The 12,500-nt window shown below is 51.8% G+C and overlaps 1 protein-coding gene across 1 annotated transcript in view; it reads left to right on the forward strand.

Annotated features, from left to right (window-relative positions):
- Positions 1 to 2,112: 2,112 nt before the first annotated feature.
- The window catches only part of phldb1b (pleckstrin homology-like domain, family B, member 1b), a gene marked incomplete at its 5' end in the record, with an annotated part of 92,083 nt that continues 81,695 nt past the window's right edge, over positions 2,113 to 12,500 (forward strand). Inside the window, 2 exon segments of the mRNA XM_080459672.1 lie at positions 2,113 to 2,272; positions 3,801 to 3,971. Of these exon segments, the coding sequence (XP_080315798.1) occupies positions 2,113 to 2,272; positions 3,801 to 3,971 (331 nt within the window).

A 12,500-nucleotide genomic window follows, 5' to 3' on the forward strand; every position in this document is an offset into this window, starting at 1 on the left:
TGGACCAGATGATGAGGGACGGACAGATGATGAGGGACGGACAGATGATGAAGGACGGACAGATGATGAGGGACGGACAGATGACGAGGGACGGACAGATGATGAGGGACGGACAGATGATGAGGGACGGACAGATGATGAGGGACGGACAGATGATGAGGGACGGACAGATGATGAAGGACGGACAGATGATGAGGGACGGACAGATGATGAGGGACGGACAGATGATGAGGGACGGACAGATGATGAAGGACGGACAGATGATGAGGGACGGACAGATGACGAGGGACGACAGATGACGAGGACGGACAGATGATGAGGGACGGACAGATGATGATGAGGGACGGACAGATGACGAGGGACGGACAGATGATGAGGGACGGACAGATGACGAGGGACGGACAGATGATGAGGGACGACAGACGTCTTCTTTGAAAAGAAAATCTGGACTTTGATTTTCAACTTTTTCTGAAATGCAGGAAGGTTTTTGTTTTTTTTAGCCTCTGAACAGTTTTCCCCCTCTAATGGCCCGACCTGCTCTGCCTCTGAATAGTTTCCCCTCTAATGGCCCGACCGCTCTGCCTCTGAACAGTTTCCCCCTCTAATGGCCCGGCGCTCTGCCTCTGAACAGTTTCCCCTCTAATGGGCCCCGACCGCTCTGCCTCTGAACAGTTTCCCCTCTAATGGCCCGGCCGCTCTGCCTCTGAACAGTTTCCCCTCTAATGGCCCGACCGCTCTGCCTCTGAACAGTTTCCCCTCTAATGACCCGACCGCTCTGCCTCTGAACAGTTTCCCCTCTAATGGCCCGACCGCTCTGCCTCTGAATAGTTTTCCCCTCTAATGACCCGACCGCTCTGCCTCTGAATAGTTTTCCCCTCTAATGACCCGACCGCTCTGCCTCTGAATAGTTTCCCCTCTAATGACCCGACCGCTCTGCCTCTGAACTGTTTTCCCCTCTAATGGCCCGACCGCTCTGCCTCTGAACAGTTTTCCCCTCTAATGGCCCGGCCGCTCTGCCTCTGAATAGTTTTCCCCTCTAATGACCCGACCGGCCTGCCTCTGAATAGTTTTCCCCTCTAATGACCCGACCGCTCTGCCTCTGAATAGTTTCCCCTCTAATGGCCCGACCGCTCTGCCTCTGAATAGTTTTCCCCTCTAATGACCCGACCGCTCTGCCTCTGAATAGTTTCCCCTCTAATGGCCCGACCGCTCTGCCTCTGAATAGTTTTCCCCTCTAATGGCCCGACCGCTCTGCCTCTGAACAGTTTTCCCCTCTAATGGCCCGGCCGCTCTGCCTCTGAACAGTTTTCCCCTCTAATGACCCGACCGCTCTGCCTCTGAACAGTTTCCCCTCTAATGGCCCGACCGCTCTGCCTCTGAATAGTTTCCCCTCTAATGGCCCGACCGCTCTGCCTCTGAATAGTTTCCCCTCTAATGGCCCGACCGCTCTGCCTCTGAACAGTTTCCCCTCTAATGACCCGACCGCTCTGCCTCTGAACAGTTTCCCCTCTAATGGCCCGACCGCTCTGCCTCTGAACAGTTTCCCCTCTAATGGCCCGACCGCTCTGCCTCTGAACTGTTTTCCCCTCTAATGGCCCGACCGCTCTGCCTCTGAATAGTTTCCCCTCTAATGACCCGACCGCTCTGCCTCTGAACAGTTTCCCCTCTAATGGCCCGACCGCTCTGCCTCTGAACTGTTTTCCCCTCTAATGGCCCGACCGCTCTGCCTCTGAATAGTTTCCCCTCTAATGACCCGACCGCTCTGCCTCTGAACAGTTTCCCCTCTAATGACCCGACCGCTCTGCCTCTGAACTGTTTTCCCCTCTAATGACCCGACCGCTCTGCCTCTGAACTGTTTTCCCCTCTAATGACCCGACCGCTCTGCCTCTGAATAGTTTCCCCTCTAATGACCCGACCGCTCTGCCTCTGAATAGTTTTCCCCTCTAATGGCCCGACCGCTCTGCCTCTGAACAGTTTTCCCCTCTAATGGCCCGACCGCTCTGCCTCTGAATAGTTTCCCCTCTAATGACCCGACCGCTCTGCCCCACCAGGCAGGAGGACCTTATTACAGCTTCAGCTGGAGCACACCTCCGACCTGAAACCAGATTTAACATGAGAGACAAAGTGAGAGCTTCTGCTGGTCCACAGAGCACGCCTCTGGACCTGATCGAGACTGGAAAGGGGCTGAAGTTCCAAGCAGAGCGCCCCCACCTGGTGAGCCTGGGAAGTGGCCGACTGAGCACCGCGATCACCCTGCTGCCCCTGCCCGAGGGTAAAACCTGTCACACACACACACACACACACACACACACACACACACACACGCACACGCACACGCACACGCACACGCACACGCACACGCACGCACGCACGCACGCACACACACACACACACACACACACACACACACGCACAGTTAAAATAAAACCACCGAGTCCCAGGGGAACGTGGAGTCGTGACACTCTGGAGAAAAACACTGGAGTTATTGTTCATGTACTCTCACATGTGCAGAGGAATTATTCACCACTACCATGGTGCGCATGCACAGGAGCAGCGTTTCCACCAGATACACAATGACGGGACCCATGTGGTTCCAGGAAGTGTAGATTTTGCCCGTTGACACGGTGACGGAGCCCCAGCGTTCTGAGTGGCTCTGAGCACCGTCGTTATGGAAACAGACTCCAAAACACTAGGAAAGTTTTCCCTTCTCACTTTTGATGGTTGCCGTGTACACAGGCCCTCAGAGATGATGGTCTGAACCCTCCCTACCTGAACCCTCCCTACCTGGACCCTCACTACCTGAACCCTCACTACCTGAACCCTCCCTACCTGGACCCTCCCTACCTGAACCCTCCCTACCTGAACCCTCCCTACCTGAACCATCACTACCTGAACCCTCACTACCTGGACCCTCACTACCTGAACCCTCACTACCTGAACCCTCACTACCTGAACCCTCCCTACCTGGACCCTCCCTACCTGAACCCTCCCTACCTGAACCCTCCCTACCTGAACCCTCACTACCTGAACCCTCCCTACCTGGACCCTCCCTACCTGAACCCTCCCTACCTGAACCCTCCCTACCTGAACCATCACTACCTGAACCCTCACTACCTGGACCCTCACTACCTGAACCCTCCCTACCTGAACCATCACTACCTGAACCATCACTACCTGAACCCTCCCTACCTGAACCCTCCCTACCTGAACCCTCCCTACCTGAACCATCACTACCTGAACCATCACTACCTGAACCCTCACTACCTGGACCCTCACTACCTGAACCCTCCCTACCTGAACCCTCACTACCTGAACCCTCACTACCTGGACCCTCACTACCTGGACCCTCACTACCTGGACCCTCACTACCTGAACCCTCACTACCTGGACCCTCCCTACCTGGACCATCACTACCTGGACCCTCACTACCTGAACCCTCCCTACCTGAACCCTCCCTACCTGGACCCTCCCTACCTGAACCCTCCCTACCTGAACCATCACTACCTGAACCATCACTACCTGAACCCTCACTACCTGGACCCTCACTACCTGAACCCTCCCTACCTGAACCCTCACTACCTGAACCCTCACTACCTGGACCCTCACTACCTGGACCCTCCCTACCTGAACCCTCACTACCTGAACCCTCACTACCTGAACCCTCACTACCTGGACCCTCCCTACCTGGACCATCACTACCTGGACCCTCACTACCTGAACCCTCCCTACCTGAACCCTCCCTACCTGGACCATCACTACCTGGACCCTCACTACCTGGACCCTCACTCTGTCCCTCTCAGGTCGCACCACTTTGGGCCACGGTTCCACGGACATCAGCCTCCAGGGTCCCGGCGTGGCGGCCCAGCACTGCTTCATGGAGAACCGATCGGGGGTCATCACTCTGCATCCCTGTGGGAACCTGTGTGCTGTGGACGGTCTCCTGGTCAAACAGCCCACCCGCCTGTCTCAGGGTAAGAATCTGCCCAGCAGGACTGGTCTTTTCCTTCACTCAGCTGTAATGTGTAGTTACTGTAAGACGAAGATCGATCCATCAGCTCTGATCCATAGTTCTCGCTGGGTTTAGTGCAGGAGCGAGCTCTCTGAGCTCAGACATGGAGATCCTGAAGCAACCAGCAGTCTATTGATTGCCTCAGATTGCCTCAGATTGGACTGGGCCTGACAGTGTCCATCTGTCCACCAGCAACAGTCACACATAAAGCCCGGGGCTTTTAGAACAGGGAGGGGCAACTTCCATCACCACAGAAATAACTGCTCATACTTTGTTAATCCTCTTGGGGAAAGTCCTATTTGTGCTTTAGCAACAGCCCCTTTAATCCCACAATCTGATCTAAAACAAAGAGAACATGGTATCATATAGAATTAGAATAATAACATTAATATCTGGACCACTTCTCTGAAACTCATGTTGATCTATAGCAGTTAGCATTAGCGTCTCCATTTGCCAGGCAGTGTTATGAAGGACAGAGGACAGATTCAAACATGATCTGGAACTTCAGATCCAGTCCTGGTGAACTCTTCAGTGTGAGATTACAGTAACAGTGAGAGTAACTTCTAACGCCGTCTGTCTCCTCCGAGGAGACGATGTAAAGTCCTCTGGGTCTCCGTGACTCAAGACAAACTGCTTTACAGCTCTGCTCTTCTTTTATTCTCACTGGGAAGCAAATTGAAAGGTTGAAGTCAAGCAACCTCAGTGAAGTCACTAATGGCAGGAAGCTTCCAGGTCGCTGCCCCCAGAGGCTCCGCCCACTTCGTAGAGCGAACGTGGAAGCATTAGCACGTTAGAGTGCTACTTCCAACTGTCGTCGTTCATTGATCCACTTCTAGTTTCCCTCCTCTGGTAGGGGGGGGTGGGGGGGGGGGGGGGTACCTGGAATGAGGAGTTTGTCACACAATAACAAGGTTTCCCTCCAGAGAGTCGCGGCTCCGTCTCGTCCTGGACCCGGGGGCTTATAGTAAGAACAGTCCAACGTGGTCGTCTGTCCATACCAATGTCTCTGTACTGCTGCTGCTGCTGCTTATAGTATATGGTTCTCTAAACGCATGTGTACGCTTTCATTTCAAACAACAGCGCCCACTAGTGGCCCAATAGACGTCTACACTTTTCTGACAGGAAAACACGACACTGATGTTTTCACTGGAAATGTTGAGTCAACGAGGCCGAAACTACGACAGCATGAAATTACAAACGGAATTGTTCTGAAAATATCTGTTCTCACTTTGGAAATTCTAAGTCTGACGAATTCCTGGTGTTTGGAGCCCTAACCCCTCCCTCCGAGAGGGAAATGATCCGTAGGAGTTAAAACAAACATTAAGGCTGTGTGTGAGTGTCTGTGTGTGTGTGTGTGTGTGTGTGTGTGTGTGTGTGTGTGTGTGTGTGTGTGTGTGTGTGTGTGTGTGTGTGTGTCCCTCCTGTCTGCTGGTATTTAGACCTGGACTCTGCCCGGCAGGGTAACCTGAGTGGGGACATGGGGCTATTAATACTGCCCCTCTACCCCAGACCGCCCCGGAGAGGTTTCAGGTTGAAGGAGTGTGAGGGTGGAGCAGGGTCCAGTCATGGAGGAAAGACTTTGAGATGTTCAGAAGGCGGCTTCATGCTGAGAGGAATCTCAGTTTACCACAGGAAGTGGATCAGACATTACCACTCCCACGAGTTACACTGTGAGTAATCCATTACAAGATGCCGGATCCCCCGTCCAGACCGGAGAGGGATTGTCAGGAGTGATGACTCCGACCAGCCACACGGCTGTAGTGTTACCAAATGAGGAGGTACTCAATAAGAAGTAATCCTCAGAGAAGTACACCATCAGAGCTGCAGGAGGGCAGTTCCTCTCCAGAGGGACTCAGCCTCACCAGAGGAAGAGCGTAGCCTCCTCTTCCTCCTGTCAGGATCAATGTAAGTGAAAGGAAAAGTTTCAGAAACATGAGAAAGACGTATTTTAGTCCTTTTATTTATCATCGTCGGATCCATCAGCTTTTGTTCCAGAAGCTTCTGGGGATCAGTTCTTCCTTCATCACGGAAACAGTTTCTCTCTTTTCTATTTTCTATTCTTTCTTTTCTTTCTTTATGGGACATTCTTCATTCTGGTGTCGCTGCAGCAGCGTTCTGCTGTCGGACGTCTTCTAGTCACAGATTGGTTTGTACTGCAGTTTTTACTGCACAAGTACTATTTGTTTGTTGTTTTTTGGCCTGTCATGGAACTTGTATACAATTTTGAGGTATAGTACAGTATCTTTGTTATTATTCATTGATTAATCTCGATTCACAATAAATAAATGAATTAAGTCATATAAATATATCCCCATTATATCATTTGATAAAATACTTTGATTTGCTTGATTTTCCGTATCCCTGCATTGTTTGGTGACTTTCCTCTGAACACAGCCGCTGTCAGACTGAAATCAGAAAACTGAACTCACAGTTTTGGTAAATATAAGTGAAGAATCTATAATTCAGCCTGATAAAGCTTCTTAACCTCCGTCAGGAGCTGCAGCGCCTCCGTCAGGAGCTGCAGCTCCTCCGTCAGGAGGGAAAAACATCTTTCCTGGCTTCAGAGGAAAAAGTAGTTTTTGGTCCCAAATATAGTAGATCGCTTGTCTCAGACCTCTCCTCCCTTCAGGATCACCTCCTCCTCCTCCTCCCTCGGCTCCTCCGCCGCCTCCTCCGCCTCTTCTCCTCCTCCTCTTCCCCCTCCTACTCTTCCCTCTCCTCCGCCTCCGGTTCCTCCTCCTTCTCCTCCTTGCTCCTCCTGCTCCTCCTCCCCCTCCTCCGCCGCTGCCTCCCTCTCCTCCGCCTCCCGCTCCTCCGCCTCCCTCCTCCTCCTGCCTCTTGCCCTCTCCTCCTCCTCCTTCTCCTCCTCCTCCCTCTCCTCCTCCTCTTCCCTTTCCTCCCTCTTCCCTCTCCTCCTCCTCCTTCTCCTCCTCCTCCCTCTCCTCCTCCTATTCCCTCTCCTCCTCTTCTTCCCTCTCCTCCTCCTCCTCTTCCCTCTCCTCTTCCTCCCTCTTCTCCTCCTCCCCCTCTTCTCCTCCTCCCTCTCCTCCTCCTCCCCCTCCTCCTCCTCCTCCTCCTCCTCCTCCTCCTCCTCTCTCCTCCTCCTCCTCCTCTTCCCTCTCCTCCTCCTCCTCCTCCTCCTACCTCTTCTCCTCCTCTTCCCTCTCCTCCCCCTCCTCCTCTTCCTCCCTCTCCTCCTCTTCCTCCCTCTTCTCCTCTTCCCTCTCCTCCTCCTCCCTCTTCTCCTCCTCTTCCCTCTCCTCTTCCTCCCCCTCCTCCTCCTCCTCCCCCCTCCTCCTCCTCCTCTTCCCTCTCCTCCTCCTCCTCCTACCTCTTCTCCTCCTCTTCCCTCTCCTCCCCCTCCTCCTCTTCCTCCCTCTTCTCCTCTTCCCTCTCCTCCTCTTCCTCCTCCTCCTCCCCTTCCCTCTCCTCCTTCTCCTCCTACCTCTTCTCCTCCTCTTCCCTCTCCTCCCCCTCCTCCTCTTCCTCCCTCTTCTCCTCCTCTTCCCTCTCCTCTTCCTCCCTCTTCTCCTCCTCTTCCCTCTCCTCCCCCTCCTCCTCTTCCTCCCTCCCCCTCCTCCTCCTCCAGGGCTGAGACATCAGACTGTCCTGAGGCTGTTGGTTACTTACCCCAGGAGGAGCAGCAGCAACCGGAGGTGAAGGCAGAGGTGCAAGAGGAGGTGAAGCTGCAAGAGGAGGAGGAGGAGGAGGAGGAGGAGGAGGTGCAGTTCTTTCTCTGCAGGAGGAGACAATAGGCTGTGATCACAAAGAGAGAAGAGAAACTCCCGCACTGGTTTGAATGAGCTGGAATGAAGGAACCAGCAGCGGAAGAGCTTTAACTGAAGCTGCACAGACCAACCCTCCCTCCCTCCCTGGACCCCCCGACCAGACCCAGATCAGACCCCCGATCCCGATCAGACCCGGAGGATCAGTCCCGGATCAGACCCCAGCCTGCAGACTCTCTGGATTATCCAACAAAGCGCGTCCCGTCCGCAGGGAAAGAGCCAGACAGGCGCCTCTGCTTCTGGTTTCTCAATAATCGGACTAAAACACGTGGTTTGGTGGAAGGAGGCGATGATCGGAGCGGAGCAGCACAGGAGCGTCTCTCTCCGGGGTTAAAGTAAGTGTCTGCTCCCTCCGGCTCTCTGGAGCTTTTCAAGCCGCTTCTAAAGTCGCTGAACGCGGCGAGGTGGTTGTTCCACAGCCCGGTGTACGATGTCATTTACTTTCAACGACTAATTACCACACCGTCAGCACGCTATTTTAACAAGAACATCTCCATAATCTCCGCACTCTCGACAGTTTTTAAAGAAAAATGTGTAATTTTACTAGTTTTGGGCTTTAAGTCCAACTTTGCTCTGTCACCAAACTCCGTTTAAAAAAGTACAAATTGTGATGTTGTACGCCTCTTATTGTGACCCGACGTATCCTACATGATATTTTACACTTAAATATACTTTTGTTGAAAGATTTCCTTAATACGGCTCTAATATAACCAGCATTTATTACTCTGACAATGAAAAACATCACCCTTTATCAGGCTCTGCACCGAACAGCTTTGCTCTGTTTTGCCGTTGCTCGGGTAAGCTATAAAACTTTAACGTGAAGTTTATTTGAAAGGAAAACAATACTTTAGAACTAGTTTCAAAGCCGTATTATTCCAAACATCTTTGTGACACAGTTGCCCTGTAAAAATGTGCTTTAAACTTTATGTATCCTGTCTTACGGTGAGCAAAGTGTAAATTGGCTGACTTGTTGAATGGAGTCTGGTGCCCAGCTCCACACACGCAACAGGAGCACCTGCTCCGAGTCCCAGCGTCCCCTGCCACCATGTGAGTTCTGTTTATAGAGTACAAACATATAGAAGTCTGCCAGCTCTGCAGACCCCACTGTGTCTGTCTACTGTTACACTGCTATTCCTGGATGCCAATGTGACCTAACCGGAATAGAATAGAGCCTCTATTCATGTGATCATGTCTGTGTGGACCTGCAGGTTCTGCTCCTGTTAGAAATCATCTGGGACATATTGCATTGACCCATTGCAAAAGAAAGCCTGTGTGAGGAGTCCCAGGAGACCCCCCCCCTCTTCCTCCCCTGCTGCACTGGGAGTGATGTGGGGTCCCACAGGCCCTGAGCACCGGTCAGGCATGTGTGAGGGGACATGGGGGTCATCCAGACAGGAAGAGACCCTGGCAGCAGCTGGAGCAGCTACGCTGGCTCAGCGTGTGTGTGTGTGTGTGTGTGTGTGTGTGTGTGTGTGTGTGTGTGTGTGTGTGTTGTGTGTGTGTGTGTGTGTGTGTGTGTGTGTGTGTGTGTGTGTGTGTGTGTGTGTGTGTGTGTGTTGACCCAGTCTTTGACGGCACATCCTCTGAGTGGGCTCGGGTCAAGGCACAGTGTCACAATGAGACGCCGGCTGAGTACTACGTATACACCACAGAGTTCTATAAGTACACCACAGAGTACAACGAATACACCACAGAGTTCTATAAGTACACCACACCACAGAGTACAACGAATATACCACAGAGTACTATAAGTACACCACAGAGTACAACGAATACACCACAGAGTACAACAAATACACCACATAGTTCTATAAGTACACCACAGAGTACTATAAGTACACCACAGAGTACAACGAATATACCACAGAGTACTATAAGTACACCACAGAGTACAACGAATACACCACAGAGTACAACAAATACACCACATAGTTCTATAAGTACACCACAGAGTACAACAAATACACCACATAGTTCTATAAGTACACCACAGAGTTCTATAAGTACACCACAGAGCCTGTACTTTACCACGGTTGTGTTCACATGGCAGGACAGACGTCAGTAACCAGAGGTGACAGCGGTTCAGTGTGAAGCTGCAGCGGCGACGGAATAAGTTTGGTTTGTTTTCTGAATACTGCCATCCTGGTGTGAACTTCCAGAGGGAATCACATGTCATACCTCCTGTACGTCTGGCTACTAGTCCAAATAGGATTCTGAGAAGGATTTTCCAGCTTCTAGTAAGAAGTCCTGGAAATGTTCAGTGTATTTGATATTTTCAGGGGAAAATCTTCTTGGGTTGACCTTCGACCTAAACCGTGGTATTTGGTACGGCTGTGACAACACAAAGTGATACTGTGACAAAAGCAACACCAAAATAATGTTTTCAGCAGATTTCCAAGAAGGTATTCTGCTGGAAGCTGTTTACACAGCAAACTTTAAATACTACTAGAAGTACTTCTCAGCCTTTTGTTCCTGTTGCATTAGGATTGAACCTGAAGCCTGAAGGAGCCACCGTCACCTTCCATCCCTCCATCCATCCATCCATCCATCCATCCATCCATCCTTCCATCCATCCATCCATCCATCCATCCTTCCATCCATCCATCCATCCATCCATCCATCCATCCATCCATCCATCCATCCATCCATCCATCCATCCATCCATCCATCCATCCATCCATCCATCCATCCATCCATCCATCCATCCATCCATCCATCCATCCATCCATCCTTCCATCCATCCATCCATCCATCCATCCATCTCCTCCCTCCTATCTGTTCCCGGGTGGTGGTGGTGTCAGTCTGAGCACCGTCACCCAGATCACATTGACCCATTAAGAACCTTCCTGCAGGTGGAGAGCCCTCAGGAAGGTGGAGAGCCCACAGGAAGGTGGAGAGCCCACAGGAAGGTGGAGAGCCTACAGGAAGGTGGAGAGCCCACAGGAAGGTGGAGAGCCCACAGGAAGGTGGAGAGCCCACAGGAAGGTGGAGAGCCCTCAGGAAGGTGGAGAGCCCTCAGGAAGGTGGAGAGCCCTCAGGAAGGTGGAGAGTCCACAGGAAGGTGGCGCCCAGCGTGGAACATGAACCCTCTACCTTGAGACTGAGAGTCTGACGCTCTACCTACTGAGCTGGACGGGGACATGAACCCTCTACCTTGAGACTGAGAGTCTGACGCTCTACCTACTGAGCTGGACGGGGACATGAACCCTCTACCTTGAGACTGAGAGTCTGACGCTCTACCAGCTGAGCTGGACGGGGACATGAACCCTCTACCTGGAGACTGAGAGTCTGATGCTCTACCAGCTGAGCTGGACGGGGACATGAACCCTCTACCTAGAGACTGAGAGTCTGATGCTCTACCAGCTGAGCTGGACGGGGACATGGACCCTCTACCTAGAGACTGAGAGTCTGATGCTCTACCAGCTGAGCTGGACGGGGACATGGACCCTCTACCTAGAGACTGAGAGTCTGATGCTCTACCAGCTGAGCTGGACGGGGACCAACTCTAATCATCCAAATGTCTCTGGTGATTAAGTTGCTGGTGTACAAACTTTTCAGGACATACTGGAGTGTCTCTCCTACGGTTGTCGCTCTGGTTGATATTAGATAATACTGTGGACACCGTTCGTCCTCTCCTGTCTAACTGTGGGTGATGCTGCTCACCGGGTTGTATTGGGGAGTGTTTCAGAGTATGAGTACTCCATGCAGTATCAGACCTAATATCTGATACTGATATCGACGCATCCCTACAAAATACTCCTTTTCAATGTTTGTTAGTGGTTGAAACATCTCGAGGCCAAATATTACTTGATTTATCAATAATATCATAAATGGAAAAGTCATCAGGTGACAACCAATCAAGTTTTTCAAAACTGTTTCTACTTTCTAATATCCAACTGCTAAGATTTCCACTAATGGAGAATTAGAGGAACGTAACCTGTTCAGCCGTTTGAATGAAAGACTCCTGGCAGCCGCCGGCCACCATGAAGCCACGTGTGGCTCACAGAGCTGGTCCTGGTCCTGGTCCTGGTCCATCAGCCCGTCTGAAGCCATCTGCCACTGGGGGCATGTTTAACAGCGGGGGGAGGGGGGCTGACATAAAGGAGGAAGAGGAGGAGGGTGTGACGTGTACTTGAGGGGGTTAAGTGGAGAACATGTGTGTTAATGAGCGTCCATCAGGAGAAGAGCAGCTGCTGGTCTGTGGGATGAAGAGCCTCTTTTTAAAGGGCCGCCATGTTCATTTCACACTGGGACTTCAGCTCAGCACCAAGAAGACTGCTGCTGCAGTCACAACGTGGCACCATGTGGAACTATGTGGCACCATGTGGCACCATGTGGAACCATGTGGAACCATGTGGAACCATGTGGCACCATGTGGAACCATGTGACACCATGTGACACCATGTGACACCATGTGACACCATGTGGCACCATGTGGCACCATGTGGCACCAGGAAGCTGAATGGAATCAGGGTTTTCGTGATGAACCTTCTAATGTTGTTCAAATCTTTTACTCCACGTTTTTAAGTGAAAACACAAAACTTCCACTACGGTTTGCAGCAACTTTGTGAAAACGCTCCGACTCTGGTTTGGAGTAGAAACGCTGTGCGAACGCTGCTACTGCACATGTGCAGCACGTTCTTCTGCACATGCGTGTGCTCCCTCCATTATAGTTCCGTTAAGGTTTGGTCTTCATGGCGGCTCAG

The sequence above is a fragment of the Lipophrys pholis genome, assembly GCF_963383615.2.
Source record: "Lipophrys pholis genome assembly, chromosome: 3".
NCBI lineage: Eukaryota > Metazoa > Chordata > Actinopteri > Blenniiformes > Blenniidae > Lipophrys > Lipophrys pholis.